At 44.0% G+C, this 23,087-nt stretch overlaps 1 protein-coding gene across 1 annotated transcript in view; it reads right to left on the reverse strand.

The window, feature by feature from the left end:
- Nucleotides 1-23,087, reverse strand: part of LOC117509399 (calcium/calmodulin-dependent 3',5'-cyclic nucleotide phosphodiesterase 1C-like) — a 296,954-nt gene that overhangs the window by 255,995 nt on the left and 17,872 nt on the right. Inside the window, exon 2 of the mRNA XM_034169110.1 lies at nucleotides 12,393-12,443. Within this exon, the coding sequence (XP_034025001.1) occupies nucleotides 12,393-12,443 (51 nt within the window). The remainder of the gene's footprint in view (nucleotides 1-12,392; nucleotides 12,444-23,087) is intronic.

Consider the following 23,087-nt stretch of genomic DNA (forward strand, 5'->3'; position numbering starts at 1 on the left):
ATCCCTTCACTGGCTTCTTGTCCCAGTGAGATCAGATTTTAAGGTTCTGCTACTAGTCTATAAAATTGTTCACGGACTGGCACCTCCCTACCTAGCTGACCTAATTAAACCTTATGTACCCGCCCGGGCTCTGCGTTCTCAGGGTGCAGGACTACTTTGTGTCCCTAGGGTGAAAAAGAAGTCTGCGCGTCTTATTGTGCCCCTGTTCTGTGGAATGATCTCCCTGCGTCAATAAAACAGATTCTGTGGAGGCTTTCAAGTCCAGACTTAAGACAGACTTTTTCCCTTTCATATGGCTAGCATACTGGCATAGTATAGTTCTATGATTTTCACTGTTTTAATTCATTTTATCAGCAACGGAGTGTGCCGCAGCCTCAACTTTACCTAAATTCTGGGACTTTTATTATACTATATTATACTATATTACTATACTATTATACTGTATTTTTTGTCTTTCTGATGCTTGATTCTGTTTTTTCTCTCTGTTTAAGGTGCAGCTCCATCCAGAGATGGGTGTGGTAATTGTGCTGGAGACCCCCCCCTGTCCTGTACACCAACAGCTTTTCCTGTATATTCGTTTTGTGAATTGTTCTGTATTTTATGTCTGTAGCATGGCCCAAGCAGAGGCTCACCCCTTTGAGTCTGGTCTGGTCTGAGTTTTTCCTTACCACTGTTGCTCAGGGGGTTACAACCCCAATTCCAATGAAGTTGGGATGTTGTGTAAAATGTAAATAAAAATAGAATACAATGATTTGCAAATCCTCTTCAACCTATATTCAGTTGAATACACCACAAAGACAAGCTATTTAATGTTCATATTGATAGACTTTGTTGTTTTTGTGCAAATATTTGCTCATTTTGAAATGGATGCCTGTAACACGTTTCAAAAAAGCTGGGACAGTGTTATGGTATTAAACCCCAGGAACTGAGCTGGACCTCAAAATGCAGTGTAGCTGAGACACAAAAGGTAAGTGAAAAACAAAAACTTTATTTCTTCTCAAAAACAGGTAACAAACAGAGGCCCCAAAATCTCAGCACCAAAAACAAGTGTCTTCAAAGACAAAAACTAAAAACATCCAAGTGACCAAAACCAAAATTAGAGTGCAAAAAGTCCATAACATAAAACTACTGTCCAAAAGAGACAGCAAGGACACTTGTGAGGTCTGTCAATAAAGTAACGGACCTTTTTATTTTTTTTTAAACTATATGGATTTGATTCATATGTTTTTACGTCAGACAAGCTTGAACCCCCATGCTCATGCATGAGTTTTTCCACGCCTGTCGGTGACGTCATTCACCTGTGAGCATGCCTTGTGGAAGGAGTGGTCCCGCCCCCTCGTCGGATTTTCATTGTCTGGAAATGGCAGAATGATTTGGACTTTTTTTCCATCAGAATTTTTTCAGAAGCTGTTAGAGACTGGCACCTGGAAACCATTTGAAAAATTTATCTGGCTTTCGGTGAAAATTTTACGGGCTTCACAGAGAATAAGGATTGTTACTACAGCTTTAAGGAAGGCTTTAAGGACACTCGGCACGCCGCGCTCCGAGCTGCGACGACGAGACAGAAAATGCCAGATCATTTCTAAGCTGATGGCTCTGTGGATACGAGACCATTGTGTGCTCTTTCTCTGGTTATGACAAGAGCTGGACATCAGCCATTTTCCGCCAGATTTCACTTTTAACAAGAGATTTTGTCATGGAAAGCCGCGCAGAGGCTTCGTGCGTAACGACCAATTCGCTGTTTGAGCGAGACAAAGATGAGATAGGCATGTCCAAACTTGTCCCATGACACGCCGAAATGGAGGTGTTCTTTGTCTCGCTCAAACAGCGAATTGGTCGTTACGCACGAAGCCTCCGCGCGGCTTTCTATGACAAAATCTCTTGTTAAAAGTGAAATCTGCCGGAAAATGGCTGATGTCCAGCTCTTGTGATAACCAGAGAAAGTGCACACGATGGTCTCGTATCCTCAGAGCCATCAGCTTAGAAATGATCTGGCGTTTTCTGTCTCGTCGTCGCAGCTCGGAGCGCGGCGTGCCGAGTGTCCTTAAAGCCGTCCTTAAAGCTGTAGTAACAATCCTTATTCTCTGTGAAGCCCGTAAAATTTTCACCGAAAGCCAGATAAATTTTTCAAATGGTTTCCAGGTGCCAGTCTCTAACAGCTTCTGAAAAAATTCTGATGGAAAAAAAGTCCAAATCATTCCGCCATTTCCAGACAATGAAAATCCGATGAGGGGGCGGGACCACTCCTTCCACAAGGCGTGTTCACAGGCAAATGACGTCACTGACAGACGTGGAAAAACTCACGCATGCGCATGAGGGTTCAAGCTTGTCTGACGTAAAAACATATGAATCAAATTCATATAGTTTTTGAAAAAAATAAAAAGGGCCGTTACTTTATTGACAGACCTCGTACAAACCGTCGGAGATGAGGTGACTGGCAAAGGTGTCAAAGCAAAACTGAGCTTTACAGAAACAAACAGCCCCCAGTGAGAGAGCAAACAAATGTGATTAAATACATTTGGGTTGACTGAACTCAGGTGTGAGTAATCAGGAAGAACCAATGCATGTGAGGATCAGGGGAAACACAGAAAATAAATCCAGGCTCACAGTTGTCTCAAAAGACAAGGAAACAGCTGATCACTATAGAAAATAAACCCAGGCTCACAGTAGTCTTAAAAGACAAGAAAACAACTGATCACCATAGAAAATAAACCCAGGTCATGAATAAATTAAGAATAAAGTGCCATTCCTGTAAGAGCACACGAGGGAACATTATAGGCAGAAAACATCAGAAGAAAAAACTACTTCAAATAATTCAGATATAAAAATACAAGAAATACCAAGAATGTGAGGAAATAAAAACAGAAGAAAACATAAGTGTGCGAGGAGGCGGGACCCTCGCAGCAGACAACTGACCAAATGCTGCACTCTGATACCAAGTGTAACCATGACAACATTCGGGCGCATCTGTAAACCAGGAGCTATAGGAAAAGGTAAACACAACAGCACCATGTACCCCCACGCACGATGATCTAAACTTCTCATTCCATACACACACACACAGGGTATAGGAGGAAGAAGCACGTCCACGCCAGACAAACGTAAGTTGTGCAAACACACACCCTTTGAAGACCCATGCATGCTCATGTGCATTCTTGCACACTCATTCACAACACGCACATTAATACTCCCATAACCCATATAAAGGTCGTGCAAACACACACACCTACACATACAACAGGACCCAAGCAGAAGAAGCATGCGTATTCTCACACAGGACATGAGGAACAGTACCTAAACCACCCAAAATACAGCGACAACGCAGACCCCAACAAGACAGTAGTATGTTTGCCACTCTGTTACATCACCTTTCCTTCTAACAACACTCAAGCATTTGGGAACTGAGGACACTAATTGTTGAAGCTGGAATTCTTTCCCATTCTTGCTTGATGTAGGACTTCAGTTGTTCCTGGGGTCTCCGTTGTTGTATTTTGCGCTTCATAATGCGCCACACGTTTTCAATGGGCGATAGGTCTGGACTGCAGGCAGGCCAGTCTAGTACCCACACTCTTTTACTAGTATAGTCCAGCAGTTAAGGGATAGAATCGTGCACTTTTTTACAAAAGCGCCAAACTTTGTCCAGGGACTCTTTAGGTTATATTAAGTCATGTGAAAGCGGGAGACATTTGATTTTAGCCCTGTATCCTGCTTTTTTTTAAAAGGGTATTTGCATGGTTATAATACAGGGTATATTTTGCTATTCATATGACAATACGATCATATGGTTATTATGTAGGGGGCCAGTGATCAAGATTGGACATTGTTAAGCTGTAGAGAATGGCTACTACAACCAGTTCTTTCGCCAGTACTTTCTAGTCCTTCTGGTTGGGACTGGGTGCAAGATGAGGATGGCTGGAAGCCACATTGGACTGATAAGCCAGAGGCATCAAAGCATTGCAAAGAACTGATCCAATGTTCCTGTAAAAAACAATGCAAGAAACCATGCAAATGCACAACAATAAGCCTCTCTTGCACAGAACTATGTGTATGTCGGGGTGCATGCTACCAGGAGTGAAAGATGGGCATGTCTAGTTTCTTTATACTAGTTATGTATTTAGATATGGTTTTGGAGTTAACCATAATGAGAAATGTTTAAATGTTTACTCCTTCTAGTAGTGTGCTACAGTTTTTGTGTCACTGGATTTGAACATAAATAGTCATGCAGAATCTAAGTTATAGAAGTAACTGTTATAGAACTACAGTGTTCTTAAATTGTAACATTAATTTACCATTATTTTTTAAGAGTGTAAACTATGTTTAAGTGCATTTGTAGCATACTTTCTTTTTCTATGCATGTAAACAGCTTTCAGTCACTTTAATTAAATTAAATATAGAGTCATGATTTTATGTTATGGAAGATATAGCATACGGTAAACTGAGTGTTTTAAATTGTAAACTAAATGGTTATGGCCATAAAAACAAAATTGATTTCTTGTAATTAATAAAAAAGCATTTCTTTCCGTTCAAACACTGTTGTTATTTTAGAGTGTAAATATGTTAGAGTGCATGAGTAGCATCTTTCCTTTGCCCTATGCTCGCAAACAGCTATATTGCATAGGTATATTGATATTCACGAGTTAGACAATATTTAGTCACTTTCTCTAGATTAACGCTTTTTCTAAGAGTGTAAGCACACTGAAGTACATTCGAAGCATCCCTACTTAGTCTTAATACATTTTTCATAACCTTCAAGTTGATATTATGAACTTAAAAAGACATCTGGATAAGAGTTTGTCATGAATTATATGCTGTAGAAGGCTGAAAATGGTTAATCTCTTAAACCCAAGTTTTTAGAGTGTAGATGTTTATGGATTCAATGTCTCCCGATCTTATATACTTCAGGACACTATAAAGTACCTCTGATAAAGTTTTGGCGCTTTTGTATAAACGTGCATGATCCCCCTAAAATGTGTCCCTTAGCTGCTGCACTACTACTACAAAGCCACGCTGTTGTAACACGTGCAGAATGTGGCTTGGCATTGTCTTGCTGAAATAAGCAGGGACGTCCCTGAAAAGACGTTGCTTGGACGGCAGCATGTGTTGCTCCAAAACCTGGATGTACCTTTCTGCATTGTTGGTGCCATCACAGATGTGTAAGTTGCCCATGCCATGGGCACTAACACACCCCCATACCATCACAGATGCTGGCTTTTGAACTTTGCGCTGGTAACAATCTGGATCGTCTTTTTCCTGTTTTGTCCGGAGGACACAACGTCCATGATTTCCAAAAACAATTTAAAATGTGGACTCATCAGACCACAGCACACTTTTCCACTTTGCGTCTGTCCATTTCAAATGAGCTCGGGCCCAGAGAAGGCGGTGGTGTTTCTGGATGTTGTTGATGTATGGCTTTCACTTTGCATGGTAGAGTTTTAACTTGCACTTGTAGCGACAAACTGCTTTCTGAATTGTTCCTGAGCCCATGCGGTAAGATCCTTTACACAATGATGTTGATTTTTAATGCAGTGCCGCCTGAGGGATCGAAGGTCACGGGCATTCAATGTTGGTTTTTGGCCTTGCCGCTTATGTGTAGAAAGTTCTCCAGATTCTCTGAATCTTCTGATTATATTATGGACTTTATGTAGATGATGGAATCCCTAAATTCCTTGCAATTGATCGTTGAGAAACATTGTTCTTAAACTTTTGGACTATTTTTTCATGCAGTTGTTCACAAAGTGGTGATCCTCGTCACATCTTTGCTTGTGAATGGCTGAGCCTTTTTGGGGATGGGCCTTTTATACCCAATCATGACACTCACTTGTTTCCAATTATGTGTTCTTTGAGCATTCATCAACTTTTCCAGTCTTTTGTTGCCCCGTCCCATCTTTTTTGAAATGTGTTGCAGGCATCCATTTCAAAATGAGCATTTGCACAAAACAACAAAGTTTATCAGTTTGAACATTAAATATCTTGTCTTTGTCAGGGTGGGTCCAGGCTCAGGGCGAGGTTATGGGTTTGTACCCTATTGTCATCTGCCTCCCCGGATTTGATCCTTTTGGTTACCCTTTTGATCATTTTGTATTATGTTTTCTCTGGGTGCATTTATTATGTATCTTTGGTGTTTTATTATCTTGTTGTATTCTTTTTGTTTTCTGCGATCATTGGTTCTTGTCTTTCCATTGTTTTACTGTAGGTTCTGGTTTTGTTTCTGTTCTTCTTCTAATCGGTTCTGTCTTATTTGGTGATGGTCTAGTGGTTAAGGTGTTGGGCTTGAGTCCAGAAGATGATGGGTTCAAATCCCCGCCTGACTGGAAAATTACTAAGGGCCCTTGGGCAAGGCCTTTAATCCCCTATTGCTCCCGGTGTGTAGTGAGCGTCTTGTATGCATCGGGGTGAATGTGAGACATAATTGTAAAGCGCTTTGAGCGTCTGATGCAGATGGAAAAGCGCTATATAAATGCAGTCCATTTACCATTTATTTCCTCTGTCTGTGATGTCAGATTGAGATTCAGTTCAAGTGGTGTTTTTTAGTCGTATTCTTGTGCTATTTTTAGGTCTGTCACTCTGTTTCCTAGTTTGCCCTTTATTCGATTCATATTTCCTTTTGGTGGTCTGTGGGCATGTTATACTTTCACCATTGGTTTTCATTCACTGACTCCTTTTGCTTTTGATCTGCTTCTTTTTCACTCCACGTCACTGGACCTGTGTCATGTCATCGTCCCTCACTCATTCTGTTTAGTGTATTTATCCACTCACGCTCCTTACTCTGGCTCACGTGTCTTTGCATCTTACATCACTCCACTTTGTGTTGTCTCCACTGTGCTATCTTGCACCTGCTTCCCTCATCTTTGTTGCATATGTGCACCTTGTTTCATCACCTGTTATTTAGCACTCGCTTCCCTCACCGCGGTGCCAGCTCGTTGATCTTCGTATCTTCGTTCCAGCCCTGTTCTCGTCTCGTATACCTCAGTGTTTTTTGACTTTGTTCTGCTTTTCCGGATTTTGCTCTCTGCCTCTAACTCTGATATTGTGTCTCACTGTGCCTTCGACCTCAGCCTGTTCCTGACCACGTATTTTGCCTTGCCCTCATCTGTACCTTTGCTACGCGGCCTGCCTTTCTGTGTACCGGACCCTGGACTGTCTGTAAGATAAAGATTATTAGTACACCGCATCGTCTGAGAGTTTGCATTTGTGTCCAAACACCTTCTGTGTCACGCGACCACGAATCCTGACAGTCTTGTGGTGTATTCAATTCAATATAGGTTGAAGAGGATGTACAAATCACTGTATTCTGTTTTTATTTACATTTTACACAACTTCCCAACTTCATTGAAATAGGGGTTGTAGTAAGGTTAGACCTTACTGGTGTGAAGCGCCTAGAGACAACTCTGTTGTGATTTGGAGCTATATAAATAAATGAAAAATGAAAAAAATCGGAAATGTTCATGTATCCATCCCCTGACTTGTCTAAAGCCCCATTTACGCATAGACGGTTTAGTCGGCGGGTAGTACGTAGACCGAAGTTCGCGGTAGTTCCGGCTGTTTTCGCAGTGGAAAGCGGTGGAGCACTTTGCCGGCGTTTTGACCGCTGTACTATCTGCAAATAGGCGGATAAAACGCCGCAAAATCCGCCAAATAAAGCGATGTTTTGACGCCGTAGCATCCGACACACGTCAGGCAACGGGGGTTAATACCCAGTTCTATCCCTTACAATCGCAGGTTAAGACGCGGGTGAGAATGGCGGTGTTCTGCTGATGCCAATAAAGCCCTGTATACTGCTGGTTAATACCCAGGTTTTTACCCAGACAAACAGGGTAAATCCTGCGTTACTCCAGGATCATATATATTTTTTTTATTATGTTTCTTCTTCTTCTTCTTCTGTTTCTTCTTCTTCTTCTGTTTCTTCTTCTTCTTCTGTTTCTTCTTTTTATACTTTTTACCGCTAGTTAATACCCAGGTTTTTACCCAGGCAAACAGGGTAAATCCTGCGTTACTCCAGGATCATATTTTTTTATTATTATTATCTGTTTCTTCTTCTTCTGTTTCTTCTTTTTATACTATACTTTTTATACTGGAACGCCATTTTAACCGGGAGGTGGCATATAGAACGGCGTACTGTCCGCTAGCGCCGCCGTTTTGACCACCTCTGTCGCCGTTCTGAACACCATTGATTATGGATACAACGCCGGCCGCTGAATAATGGTGGTGTAAACTGCGGCACTACAGGAAGAGAAAGGATGAAATGACGATTAAAAAGTATCAAACGCCGTTGTTCGCGTTGTCTCCGTCGTCACGCGAATTCTCCGGTCTTCTCCGGGAGCACTCCCGGAATTATTCAACATGTTGAATAATTTTTTTGATGATTCCCGGTAAAGCCGGAACTAAGCCACGCCCCCTAGCACCGGCGTTAACAACGGAGTGTGATCCCTAAGAGGGCCCGGAGGAGCCAAAAACTCTTCCGGGACGCTTCCGGGAGCTCTTACCAGCACTGTGTAAACGGGGCTTAAAGAAAACTGGTAATAAAAATAATGATTTACGTGTGTTATACTAAAGGGGATCATTACTTATGCAACCCATCATCTTTGCATTGATATTTTTATTTAACTTATCTCAAGTTGTATCAAACTGCATTGAGAAGTCTAAATTACTTTTTTGAATTTGAAATGGCATGAACAAATTAAAATCTCCTCTACTGGTTCACCACAGGGTTGTGTCCTTTCACCTCTTTTATTTGTTCTATATACTGTAATTATTGTATGGCCTTGCCTTACAATATAAGGCGCCTTGGGGCAACTGTTTGTTGTGATTTGGCGCTATATAAATAAAATTGATTTGATTTAATTTGATACTAACATGTGCCAAAGTCAACACCAAGGAAGATTTATTGTTAAATTTGCTGGTGATTCTGTCACTGTGTCTCTTTTAAATTCAGATGACCAAGACCATGGCCCTGTGGTGTCAGATTTTATCAGCTGGTGTAAATTGTCCTTTTTATATACCAATGTGAACAAAACCAAAGAGATGATAATTGATTTTAGGAAAAAACAGGGTGCCATTTCCCCTGTAATTATACATGGTCTGGCTGTGGAAATTGTACAGAACTATAAATACCTTGGGACTTTTATTGACAGTGGACTAGCCTTTGAGCATCAGATTGACCAGGTGTGTAAGAAAGCTCACGACACATGTATCTTTGAACCCTTATAAGGTCTTCAGCTCTGTGGGACCCATTTTCAGTTTTAGCTTTAGAAAAATGACACAAATAATTATTTTTTCAAACTAAGATTCATTGGCCTTGGCTCATCTTCTCTGAGGAACATAAATCAGAAAACATTTTCAATGACGCCCCCTGTATACCCCCCCCCCCCCCCTTCACATTTATATTAAATACAGGGTCTTCGGGCCCACTGGACCCAGGGCGATTGAAAGTGTGGAAAGCACCCTCATTCTTCCTTTCTGCTCTCTGAGCCTTTGAGTGAGTGAGTGAGTGGAGTGGAGTGGAGCGGAGTGAAGCAGGTGAATGGGCCCTTTTTGTGAGCACCCACTGTTCCCGCACAAGGTTTCAACATTGTGCAGTGACTGCACCCACTTTCACATACATTTCCCCTCTGTCCCTAACCTTGGGGACCTGACACTGTCAGCATGGTTCCATACCATAAGTGATCAAGATGGCAAAGTGATTCTCTGTTCAGGCTGCTTTACAGTTGATATTGGAAGAGACAGAGGGTTTTGATGGTGATGCAGAGAAAGAAGTTTCGATTGTGAGGATCACATTTCTAAACATTCAGAGTCTGACACTGAGTTTGTAGAGAAGGATTAGCATTAGCCAGCTCTGAAGTTTGAAAGAACCTCAGGACCGGCCCTTCAGCAGCCAGGACTAGTCTGTGAAGTGTGTGGACCCAAGATGGACAGAAAAACACAATATACTGCACCCAGTGCAAGAAATGCATATGCAATACACACAGAGCGAAACTCTGCTCCTCATGTGTGGTATCGTCTGGTATGAAAATGGCCGAGTTCATTGGAGCTAATGTGTTGTTCAAACGGATGTTATGTGTAAACTCACCTGAGTCGGTTAAATTCCTAATGAAATTCAAATAAATAGTACACTATAGATTTGGCAAAACCTGCTTCATTTGTATATTTGTTAATTATTTTCCAGTTATGCCTGTATTATGATACATTTCCTTATTTCCTCACATTTTAATTAAAAAAAATAACAAAAATGAGTCGCATTTCTAGTCATAAATGTGATTTAACAAAGGTAAAAGGAGCAAACTTAATATATGTATTGTTTATGTTACTTGCAAGAGCTCTGTAAAGCTGACCCCCCCATCCACATAAAAAATCCAAGCAAACATACTGAGTGGTTTGTGCTTCGTTTGTGCAGATTTGTGCCGTTAAAATTTTCGTTTGTGCTGTTATGGTTTTTGAGATATTAAAAATTATTTTTAGGTCATTCAAAGGTCACCATCCCCCCAGCTTGCTCCAAAATGAACCAAACTGGTCTATTTTTTAGTGCTTCCTTTGTGCAGATTTGTGCCATTAAAATTTTCGTTTGTGCTGCTTTAGTTTCTGAGATATTAAGAGTTTTATTTTTGAGTGATGACATCATCATCCCCCCAGCTTGTGCCAAAATGAACCAAACTGGTCTATTTTTTAGTGCTTCGTTTGTGCTGGTTTGTGCCATTAAAATTTTTGTTTGTGCTGCTTTCGTTTCTGAGATATTAAATATTTTTTTTAGGTCCTTCAGAGGTCACCATCATCCCCAGCTTGCTCCAGAATTAACCAGACTGGTCTATTTTTTTTAGTGCTTCATTTGTGTTGGTTTGTGCCATTAAAATTTTTGTTTGTGCTGCTTTAGTTTCTGAGATATTAAAGATTATTTTTAAAGGTCATTCACAGGTCACCATCCCACCAGCTTGCTCCAAAGTGAACCAAACTGGTCTGCTTTTTAGCCCCATCTTTGCTTGTGAACAGCTGAGCCTTTTGGGGATGCTCTTTTTATACCCAATCATGACACTCACCTGTTTCCAGTTAACCTGTTCACCTGTAGAATGTTTCAAACAGGTGTTCTTTCAGCATTCATCAACTTTCCCAGTCTTTTGTTGCCACTGTCCCAACTTTTTTGAAATGTATTGTAGGCATCCATTTCAAAATGAGCAAATATTTGCACATAAACAAAAATGTTTATCAGTTTCAACATTAAATATCTTGTCTTTGAGGTGTATTCAGTTGAATATAGGTTGAAGAGGATTTGCAAATCATTGTATTGTGTTTTTAATTACATTTTACACAACGTCCCAACTTCATTGGAATTGGGGTTGTCGTTATTTAAATGAACGGTAATTTTGTATTTGTATCATTGTATATTTTGAAATGTCGTGTTTTTGCAATTTTTTTATTTGTTAAAATTACTGTAAAACATGAAATTAAGCAAGATGGGAAAATTTGAATTTATTTAATTAAATTGAATGAGAGCACTGTATTTGTTCAACAATGAAATTAATTCTCAGGAATACAACTTGTGTAATAATTGTGCATGCAGCATATATTGCAGGACTGCTTTTACTGTGTCATTTCATTGTATGTATACTGTTTGCATTTGGATGTACAGATGTGCTTCTGTTAATGAAAACCACATTTTCTCAAAAATGTTTTCTTCTACACCTTGTAGCACATGACAGCATCCAGCATTTTGTGTGACTTGTATTAATTTGGAGTTAAAGTTTGAAATACACAGAGGAAATCATGTAATGCCACAGAGGCAGAGGGTTACAAATGATTATGGCACACAGCAATTCAGCAAGATAATGAGTTGAATACAAAATATGGCTTGGTTGTTGTAATTCTTTCCAAAGCCCTCATCTTCATGTTCATCTTCCAAAATGAAATTATCCTCCTTAAAGGCTTCTTCACACACACAGCACGAATAAATAGGAATCAGGGCAAATCACAGCAAAACAGCCTGAATGAGCGAACCCCGAAAACATCAAGCTGACATCGGGAGGGACACACGGTCAGGCAGGCGTGAATGATCCCGCTGCGGTGGTTTTATACACAAGCCTGCTAAGCCTGCAATGCAACACAAATGGGATGAATAATCCATGTCACGTGACATACATTCCACCAATCAAATTACAAGTATTCCCTCAGCTGTTATATAATGCATAATATATCCTTAATATACAGTCTGATGCAGTTCAGCCTTAACTAAATCAATTCAGGGGTTTCATCTTCCATTTCATGTTTTAATAATGCAAAAAGTGTTTTATATATTAAGTAACAACGGTGGTTAAAATGTCCTGACGCCATTGGCAACATCTGAAAAGCTTACATTTTGGATTGCTTAGATTAGATATTTAGACATTTAGATAGGGTGATATACTCACGTCTAAAGCGGCCCAGAGGATAATGATTACTTCCCCCTGCCTCACTGGCAACTGTGAAGAGGAAAAGATTAATCATGATTACACTTTACAATTTTAATTAATTCAACAGGGCTGTTAGATACATTGAAAATTGCACCGTTTGCTTCTCCTCAGTGGGATTAGTAGCAGTTAAAAAAAAGTCTAATAGCCACAAATCCAGTAAAGTGACAGATGATAAATTCCACATTATGGTTAGTGCATGATAATCCACAATAAATAAATAAATAAATAAAAATTCCACAGACAACTGAGCTGAGGCAGCAGGGCAACTGTGTGCTTTGCTCTGTTGTCTCACAGCAAGACTGTTCCAGGTTCAAGTCTGACTTATGCTTGGTTCACAAGGCAGGATATTAAAATTGTCTCTAGGTTTCCAAAACTTGAGAGACCACACACATGGAGATACAAAAAAGTCATAGCTCTAATAAGTTTGGTCGTACAGTGTGCAGTCTTCAGCCACATGGTAAAAACACCACCACACACGAACAGATTTCACACATGAACATTCCCAGGTCAGACACGAAATCTCCCAAAATCTCTTGAGATTAAACATGACTTCACAGTAAACGGAGATAGTTTGTGGACTATTTACAACAGAGAAAAAAAAGGTACAAAAAGAAAAAGAAAAGGTGTTCTTTAAAGGAGTGAAGACAGGATGACCACTGGATTTTCTGGCAAACCATAACAGCTGTTTTGATTCTAGATTTTGCTCCATACATCCATCACCTCGCTTTCTGATTGGCTGCACATCACATTCAGCAGGCTGCATGCTCGTTTGTGGTCAGAGGACACAACACACACTGCTATATCAGGCCAAGACAATCCAACATGTTGGATAGCCCCGATTTGTGATTGGAGCGCTCTTGACGTCTTATCGAGCAGATCAGAGCGCTCTTAACATACCACGCATGGTAGGAATATCTGATAACATTATCTTTAGCGTCATCATGATTGTCGGAGCGTCCTTAAGATTGTCGGAAGGGGAAGATCGGGTCCAATATCGGCCTAATTATCTTGCCGTGTGAACCAGGCTTTAGTTTCCTCCCACCTCCAAAGACATGCAGGTTAAGTGAACTGGAAACTCAAACTAAATTGATTGTAGGTGTGAATGAGTTTGCTTGTCTATGTATGTTGGCCCTATGATAGACTGGCAACCTCTCCAGCGTGTACCCCATCTCTTGCCCAGTGACTGTTGGGACAGGCAAAATGACCTGTTGCAGGAAGTCACGGACATTATAACAAACAATTATATTTTTAGACCTGCGTCTCCCTCACCAGTCATGCACTGAACAGAAGTACTGCATGCAGAAAGTGATGTCTTGTAAGTTGTAAAGAGTGATCTTTATGTCCAAATACACTGGAAAATGGATAATAACCATTGCCATGCTGAGCTGTGTTTTTCTTCTGTGTTGTGCCACAGTGGCAGCACATGTTATTACAAGTGAAGTCACTGAAAAAGCTCTATTGCAGAACGTGCACACGTCAGGAGCAGAGTGCACATCCTATAGCCACACCCTTCTCAATGCAACAGGTTTAATTTATATACGAGGTCTATTGGAAAAGTATCTGACCTTATTATTTTTTTCAAAAACCATATGGATTTGAATCACGTGTGATTGCGTCAGACAAGCTTGAACCCTCGTGCGTATGCGTGAGTTTTTCCACGCCTGTCGGCTGTGTCATTCGCCTGTGAGCAGGCTTTGAGTGAGGAGTGGTCCAGCCTCCTCGTCGGATTTTCATTGTCAGGAAATGACGGAATGATTTGGGCTTTTTTTCCATCAGAATTTTTTCAGAAACTGTTAGAGACTGGCAGCTGGAAACCATTCTAAAAATTTATCTGGCTTTCGGTGAAAATGTTACGGGCTTGGTAGAGAATAAGGAGTGTTACTGTCGCTTTAAGGACGGCCCCCAGTGGCTATGGGGCGCGCTGCACTTTGAAGCCGCCATCGACAGGCTGAACGACCATTTCATTTCTAAACGGATGGCTGTCTGGATCCGTGACCATCGTGTGCCATTTCTCTGGTTATCACAAGACTTGGACATCAACCATTTTCCAGCAGATTTCACTTTTAACAATTGATTTTGTCATGGAAAGGCGAGCGGAGGCTTCGCGCATCACGATAGATTCGCTACTGGAGCGAGACAAAACCACCTCCGTTTTGGTCTCACAGGACGGCTTTGAGATGGCGTTCAGACAGCTGTCAGTGGTTTTTCCATCGAGTGATTATCCGAGAAATTATGGATGTGCCTGGACATGCCAGAACATGTCCCGTGAGGCTTCATCACGGCGTTGCTGTGCGCCATGCGGCACCGCCGTGACGCGCGGAATTCCTCCGCACGTCTGTCTCAATGTTTAATTCAGCTGTCATAGCCATTTCAAATTAGTTAAATTTTGTGTCCATTTTCATCATTTAGCAAAAGGCAGATTTGTAAATGAAAGAGAAGTCTTCTCCTTTCTTTGTATTGCAGGCAACATGGATATCTAACAATCTGCACAAAAGAAACTGCACAAACCAGGATGGATGGCTTAGCTGTCATGGGACAGAATAGGTAGGGACACTAAAGCCTGGGTCCCACCGAATAATAAGCCATGAATAATGAGCCACGCACGGGTGTGTCAGTGATTATTCGAAGAATGACCCACGTTTTCATCGATCACATATCTGCTATGAAGGTGCCTCTATGTGCCTCTCTGTACCCCGCATGTGCCATGTAGCAGCCTCAAGTGAGCCACGACCGACCTGTCATTAAAGGCGCGAACGGCTCGCATCAGCCACACTAAGCCATGTAGTGCCGTGATAGTGCCATGATAGCGCCATGATACTGCGATGTTGGCGCACGTTTAGGCAGGGGTTTGGTCCAAACCTCCAGCCCTCCCACACCTGGTCCCCTTAAAGTGTGGGTTTTCAATTCACAGATTCACAGCAGCATTTAAACATATCACATTTTTAAAATGCAGTCCAAAAATTAGACGCTCCAGTACAGACCTGCGGTTGTGCATTGTGTGCCAGGCTGCTGTCCACCTGTAATGCACCAGACCAGCTAGAACCGAACCAAGGGTTCCTGGACAGCCGCCTCTGTGCTCCTCGCTGGCTCCACGGCTCGCTGGCTTTATTTCTTCTGCAGCTTGAAACACACCGTGATCCCACTTTTAACTTTGTGTTCATCTGTTTATTTCTGCAAAACCGCTCTTTTGCAAGCGCACACGCTGCTGTTCTCCATTCATGAAGAGCCGCCTCTTGCTCCTTCTCACTGGCTTCCTTTCCATCCATGGCTTGTTTTATTTTTTCCCTGGCTTTAAACACAGTCATTTTCACACCATGATCCCACTTTTAACTTTGTGTTCATCCATTTATTTTTGCAAACTCGCTCTTTTGTGCGCGGTGCCGTTCTGCATACAGAATGAAGTAGCCGCTTTAATTACATACACCTGTGGATCACTTAAAAAAAAAAAAAAAATGTCTTTATTTCTTCTGCAGCTTCATACAACTTTTAACTTTGTGTTATGTCTTCAAAATTGGTCTTTTGTGCACTCTCCTTCTGTGCTGCTGCACAGCTCTGCCTAAATGCTCCTTTGGAGCGTGATGAGTCACTGCCTCAGTACGCACACAGAGATATTAAGATATTAAGTCAACTATAGACATACTTTTCCAACTACGAGCCATACATGTCAACCCCTTTGAGGGTCCACCTGTATAACCAAGTGAGAAAATCCATAAAATCAACACAAAATCCTTATAACCTCCAAATCGCACCACAATCAGTTTTATTACAGTACACACAACCGCATAGCGGTATCACATAACTGGGTTTTTGTCCACATATTATGAGTTGCCACAATGACATTAAAGTCAGGATCATTAGTATTTCCTGTTGGGGAAAGTGTGATGCATGGACCCACAACAGGGGGCGCAAATGAACGGTCAATAGATAGTCCAATAAATACAATTTATTGTGGCAAATGTGCACAACACGTCGAATACTGCTTTTAGACAGTCAATTACAAAATACAACAGGTGACGTGTGGGCAGGCCCGAGGGTAGGAGACGCCTATCCAGAGAAGAGCCGGGGCCCACAAGGTTCCGCCGCCAACGAAGACCTGCAGTACACTGAAGCTGCCAAGTCCCGAGTCCCCAGGTGGCCTCTGCTTCAGCTGTCAGATCCGGTACTGCTGGCAGGAACAAAAACAGGTTAATGGTGGGTGTGTGGACACCCAGTAAGCATTCAGCAACTCACAATGTCTATCCACTTGGAGGGAACACCTCCACCTCCAACTCTGGAACCAGTTAACGGCAGAGCCTGAACTACTACTTATCGTAAGTGGAATGAGGAGTGAAGATCGTCACTCCCCCACCATCCACAAACCCAGCTCCAGCTGCAAGTTGAGTTCCAGGTACTCCTGCAAAAAGTTCAGAACAAACAAGGTATGTGCGTTCGGCACAGAAACAATGGCTGAGAGAATTACCTGAGTGGTAAACTGATATCTCGGCAGAGATGTGGTGTCTCCTCCAGGCTTTTATAGTGGTGATGATGGTGATTGCTGACAGCTGTCAGTCGTGGCTCCTGGGTAGTGACTGCGCCCTCTGGTGCCTGAAACCCGACTACAGGCAGGGCGCCCTCTGGCGTTGGCCAGCAGTACCTCCTCTTCGGGCGGCCCACACAACAGGACCCCCCCCTCAACGGGCGCCTCCTGGCGCCTGACCAGGCTTGTCGGGGTGCCGCTGGTAGAACTCGGCCAGGAGGGCCGGATCCAGGATGAAGCTCCATTTCACCCAGGAGCGTTCCTCAGGTCCGTAACCTTCCCAGTCCACCAGATACTGGAGACCCCGACCTCTCCGGCGAACATCCAAGAGCCTGCGGACTGTCCATGTAGGATCCCCGTCGATGATGCGGGCAGGAGGCGGGGCCGGTCCGGGGGTGCAGAGGTCCGAGGTGTGGTACGGCTTCAATTTTGAGACATGAAACACGGGGTGAATCCGCAGTGAAGCTGGGAGTTTCAGCTTCACTGCGGCTGGACTGATGACTTTAGTGATCTTGAAGGGTCCGATGTATCTGTCCATGACTTTTGGTGACTCCGTGTTGAGAGGAATGTTCTTGGTTGAAAGCCAGACCTCCTGCCCTGGCTGATAGTCTGGGGCTAGGGCGTGTCGGCGGTCTGCATGGCTCTTCGCCCTCGTCCGGGTTTTCAGCAGGGCAGAGGGGGCTGTACGCCACACCCAACGGCACCTCCTGAGGTGGGCCTGGACCGAGGGAACCCCGACCTCTCCCTCCACAGCTGGAAACAGTGGGGGCTGGTACCCAAAACATGCTTCAAATGGGGAGAGGCCGGTTGCTGACGAAACCTGACTGTTATGAGCGGACTCGATCCAGGCCAGATGTTGACTCCAGGCCATCGGGTGCGCGGAGGTCAAACACCGTAGGACCTGTTCTAGCTCTTGATTAGCCCGCTCTGCTTGTCCGTTGGTCTGGGGGTGGTACCCGGACGAAAGGCTCACGGTGGCCCCCAGTTCCCTACAGAAACTCCTCCAGACTTGCGAGGAGAACTGGGGACCACGATCCGAGATGATGTTCGCAGGGATACCATGCAGACGTATGACGTGGTGGACCAGGAGGTCTGCAGTCTCCTGGGCCGTTGGGAGCTTCGGGAGGGCCACGAAGTGGGCCGCCTTGGAGAACCGGTCCACTATCATCAGGATGGTTGTCATTCCCTGGGACGCAGGGAGACCCGTGATGAAGTCCAGGCCAATGTGGGACCAGGGGCGATGAGGCACTGGCAGTGGCTGGACCTAACGGGGTGTTAAATGCCGTCTTCCATTCATCTCCCTTCCGGATCCGAACCAGGTGATACGCGTTCCTAAGATCCAATTTAGTGAATATTTTGGCTCCATGCAGGGGCGTGAACACTGAATCCAACAGGGGTAACGGGTATCGGTTGCGAACCGTGATCTCGTTCAGCCCTCTAAAATCAACGCATGGACGGAGTCCGCCGTCCTTCTTGCCCACAAAAAAGAAACCAGCACCTAACGGGGAGGATGAGTTCCGGATCAACCCGGCAGCTAAAGAGTCCCGGATGTAGGTCTCCATCGATTCTCGCTTGGGGCGTGAGAGGTTGTACAGTTTACTGGACGGATACTCAGCACCCGGGATTAAATCAATGGCACAATCGTACGGTTGATGCGGGGGAAGGATGAGTGCCAGATCTTTGCTGAAAATGTCAGCAAGATCGTGGTACTCAACTGGCACCACCGTGAGATTGGGGGGGACTCGAACCTCGTCTTTAGCAGTCACACCGGGTGGAACCGAGGATCGTAAACACTCCCGGTGGCAGGTTTCGCTCCATTGAGCCACAACCCCAGACGGCCAATCGATCCGGGGATTGTGCTTACTAATCCATGGATAGCCCCAAATAACTCTGGAGGTAGAAGGTGTCACAAAAAACACAATCTCCTCCCTGTGATTCCCAGACACAACCAGTGTTAAGGGCTGTGTCTGGTGTGTGATTAATGGAAGAAGGGTGCCATCTAGTGCCCGTACCCTCACTGGTGAAGGAAGAGCCACTAGAGGGAGCCCTACTTCTGTAGCCCATCTGCTATCTAGCAGACTCCCTTCTGACCCCGTGTCAATTAGTGCTGGGGCTTGAAGGGTTAAATCCCCACAGAGGATCACAACTGGGATTCGTGCGGATTTTCGTGCATTACCCGCGTGTGTGTTATGGCCCGCCCTTAGCCCAATCTCTAAGGGCGAGCATTGGTGTTTAACCGCTTGGGGCATTGTTTCTGCAGATGCTCGTCAGAGCCGCAGAAAAAGCACTTTCCATGGGTCAGCCTCCTCTGTCTGTTTTCTCATTTTATTTTGGCCCTGCTCGTGTCCATAGATTCGTCAGCAGGGGGAGCTGTCGTCACATGGAGCACTCTGGCTCTGGAGCGTGGGGAAGGCGGGGCTGCTTCGGACCGGGAAGGGAGAGGGGCGGCGTGTGCCCGGCCATGTCCTTCGTCTCGCTCCCGTCGACGTTCTTCCAATCGGTTGTCTAAACGTATGACTAAATCAATAAGCCTGTCTAAATCCTGCGGCTCATCTCTACCCACCAGGTGCTCCTTCAGGACCGAAGACAGTCCATTTACGAAGGCGGCGCGGAGCGCTACCGTATTCCAGCCGGCCCTCGCGGCCGCGACACGGAAGTCAACTGCATACTCTGCAGTGCTCCGTCGCCCCTGTCGAATGGACAGCAGCAGCGTGGAAGCAGATTTGCCTCGATTAGGGTGATCAATCACTTGTCTGAATTCCCATACGAACCCAGTGTAAGTCGTTAGGAGCCGCGAATTCTGCTCCCAAAGCGCCGTAGCCCAGGCGCGTGCCTCCCCTCGAAGCAAATTGACAACATAAGCCACCTTGCTGGGGTCTGACGCGTACATTACTGGACGCTGAGCAAAGACGAGCGAGCACTGCATTAAGAAGTCCGCGCACATCTCAACACAGCCTCTGTATGGCTCCGGGGGACTTATGTATACTTCAGGGGATGGGGGGGGGGGGGGGGGTCCGTTGAAACAGGTCGGCAGGAGGAGGAGCGGCAGCCATGCCCTGTGCACGTGCTTCCACCTGTGCGGTGAGCCTCCATCCTACGATTGAGTAGTACATTCTGCTCGGTTACCAAATCCAACCGAGCAGTGAAGGCGGCCAAAAATGGCTGCAACTCACCCATTATTCCTCCTGCAGAAGCCTGTGCACCTTGCGTCTCCATTGACTGTTCAACGGGTGGGTTGTGCCCCTCGGGATCCATGCCGTTGGCCGAGATATCCTGTTGGGGAAAGTGTGATGCACGGACCCACAACAGGGGGCGCAAATGAACGGTCAATAGATAGTCCAATAAATACAATTTATTGTGGCAAATGTGCACAACAGGTCGAATACTGCTTTTAGACAGTCAATTACAAAATACAACAGGTGACGTGTGGGCAGGTCCAAGGGTAGGAGACGCCTATCCAGAGAAGAGCCGGGGCCCACAAGGTTCCGCCGCCAATGAAGACCTGCAGTACACTGAAGCCGCCAAGTCCCGAGTCCCCAGGTGGCCTCTGCTTCAGCTGTCAGATCCAGTACTGATGGCAGGAACAAAAACAGGTTAATGGTGGGTGTGTGGACACCCAGTAAGCAGTCAGCAACTCACAATGTTTATCCACTTGAAGGGAACACCTCCACCTCCAACTCTGGAACCAGTTAACGGCAGAGCCTGAACTACTACTTATCGTAAGTGGAATGAGAAGTGAAGATCGTCACTCACCCACCATCCACAAACCCAGCTCCAGCTGCAAGTAGAGTTCCAGGTACTCCTGCAAAAAGTTCAGAACAAACAAGGTATGTGCGTTCGGCACAGAAACAATGGCTGAGAGAATTACCTGAGTGGTAAACTGATATCTCGGCAGAGATGTGGTGTCTCCTCCAGGCTTTTATAGTGGTGATGATGATGATTGCTGACAGCTGTCAGTCCTGGCTCCTGGGTAGTGACTGCACCCTCTGGTGCCTGAAACCCAACTACAGGCAGGGCGCCCTCTGGCTTAGGCCAGCAGTACCTCCTCTTCAGGCGGCCCACACAACATTTCCTCCACAGTTGAATTTCAAACAATAGAGATCTAGTAGATCGATCGGTAAATCGATCGATTTACCGATCGATCTACATTCCGACCCTCACCTATGGTCATGAGATTTGGCCAAGAAGAGTTTCCTCCGCAGGGTGGCTGGGCGCTCCCTTAGAGATAGGGTGAGGAGCTCGGTCACTCGGGAGGAGCTCGGAGTCGAGCCGCTGCTCCTCCACGTCGAAAGGAGCCAGCTGAGGTGGCTTGGCCATCTTTTCTGGATGCCCCCTGGACGCCTCGCTGGAGAGGTGTTGCAGGCACGTCCCATTGGGAGGAAGCCCCGGGGCAGACCCAGGACACGCTGGAAGGAACACATCTCTCGGCTGGCTTGGGAATGCCTCTGGGTTCCACCCGGAGGAGCTGGGGGAGGTGTGTGTGGATCGGGAGGTCTGGGCGGCTTTGCTTGAGCTGTTGCCCCCGCAACCCGACTCCGGATAAAGCGGAAGAAAATGGATGGATGGATGGAGATCTAGTATTCATGCATCAAGCTGAATTTTATAGAACTGGATGTGTCAAATTTAGTTATTTTTTACAGAAACAAGAACTACGTGTCACTAGTGGAAATACATTAATAAAATGAAAAATAATCGAATATAATGAACAAAATAAAACATCCCTCAGAACTTCATCAAGTGTATCGAAAATCACCTTGCCAGTGCTGATGTTGCAGACAGGCATGTCGATGATCCTCGACTTCGCACCTGTGTTTATTAGGGATGGGTATCGATAAGATTTTATCGATATCGATACCATTATCGATTCCGCTTATTGATCCGATTCCTTATCGATTCCCTTGATACCTCTTGTGAATTTTTTGTATACTAAAAGTAGGCTTTGCAGGTTTTCTATGTCAGCAGGTCAAAGAGCGTTTTCTTATTGTACACCTGCTCTGTGAAACGGTCTTCCTGCGACCGTGAGACAGTCTGAGCCCATGGACACTTTTAAGTCAAGACTTAAAGCCTATTTTTATTCTCTTTCTTATGAATAGTTTTTTTTTATTTTTTTATCTGTTTTATTCTTTTACTTCTGTTTTTAATTATGTATTTGATTTTTTTATTTTTAATTATTTATTTAAATTTTTTTTACGTTGAACTGTTCTATGTGAGGCACCTTGAGATGGATTTTGTTGTGATTTGGCACTTTATAAGCCGCTTAAATTGAAATTGAACTGAAACTGAACAACATTTTATTGAGTCTTAAAGTAAATAAGGGTGTATGGTTTTCTTCAGGGTGTATAAAGCCATATTCATTGGTGAACAACTTGATAACTAATAATATTTAATCATTTAATAGTAGTGATGTAGAAGGGTCTAGTACTGGGCTGTGGGCTGGGCTGAAATGGGATGTGAAAACCCATATGAAGCAAGGGGAAAGATAACTGCATTGTGTTATTTACAGGGTGAACACAAAAACACTCCTTGGTTTCAAATATTTATATCAAAAGTGACATGAATAATTTTACAATTTTGGTATCTACAGTTGCAGAAACTCGTTTTTTTCTCTTTTGCAGATTCTTCTTCTTCAGAACTGCAAAAATTATTTATTTCACTTTTGATATTATAAATATTTGAAACCAAGGAGTGTTTTTGTGTTCATCCAATAGGCTAAATCAGAGGTTGCCTACAAAGTAACTACTGGGTCTCCAGCCATCTACTTAAATACTCTCAATAAATGTTAATGTCGCTGCACTGCGACTGGCACTATCATCGTGACACATAAGACAATCCAGACTACTCTTGTTTGTGGTCTCCCACTGGTGGAACGAGTTACCAAATATATCACAACATGTGCGTTCCTCTCTATTTTCAGGACACTCTTGAAAATCCAGCTTTTCCAGGAATACCTCCTCATGTAACATCTCTCACAACCCTAATGTTCCTAACTCCTACTTATCTCTCACTGCCTTCTCAAATTTTCTCTCTGATATCAACTTATGCTTTTGTACTCTTCCTCGATGGTTTGTATGTGTATGTAAAGATTTAGTCAACACAATGCTGAAGTCTCATTTAAAGTGCAACAATAGTTATTGTTA

The sequence above is a fragment of the Thalassophryne amazonica genome, chromosome 1 (genome assembly GCF_902500255.1).
Source record: "Thalassophryne amazonica chromosome 1, fThaAma1.1, whole genome shotgun sequence".
Classification (NCBI taxonomy): domain Eukaryota; kingdom Metazoa; phylum Chordata; class Actinopteri; order Batrachoidiformes; family Batrachoididae; genus Thalassophryne; species Thalassophryne amazonica.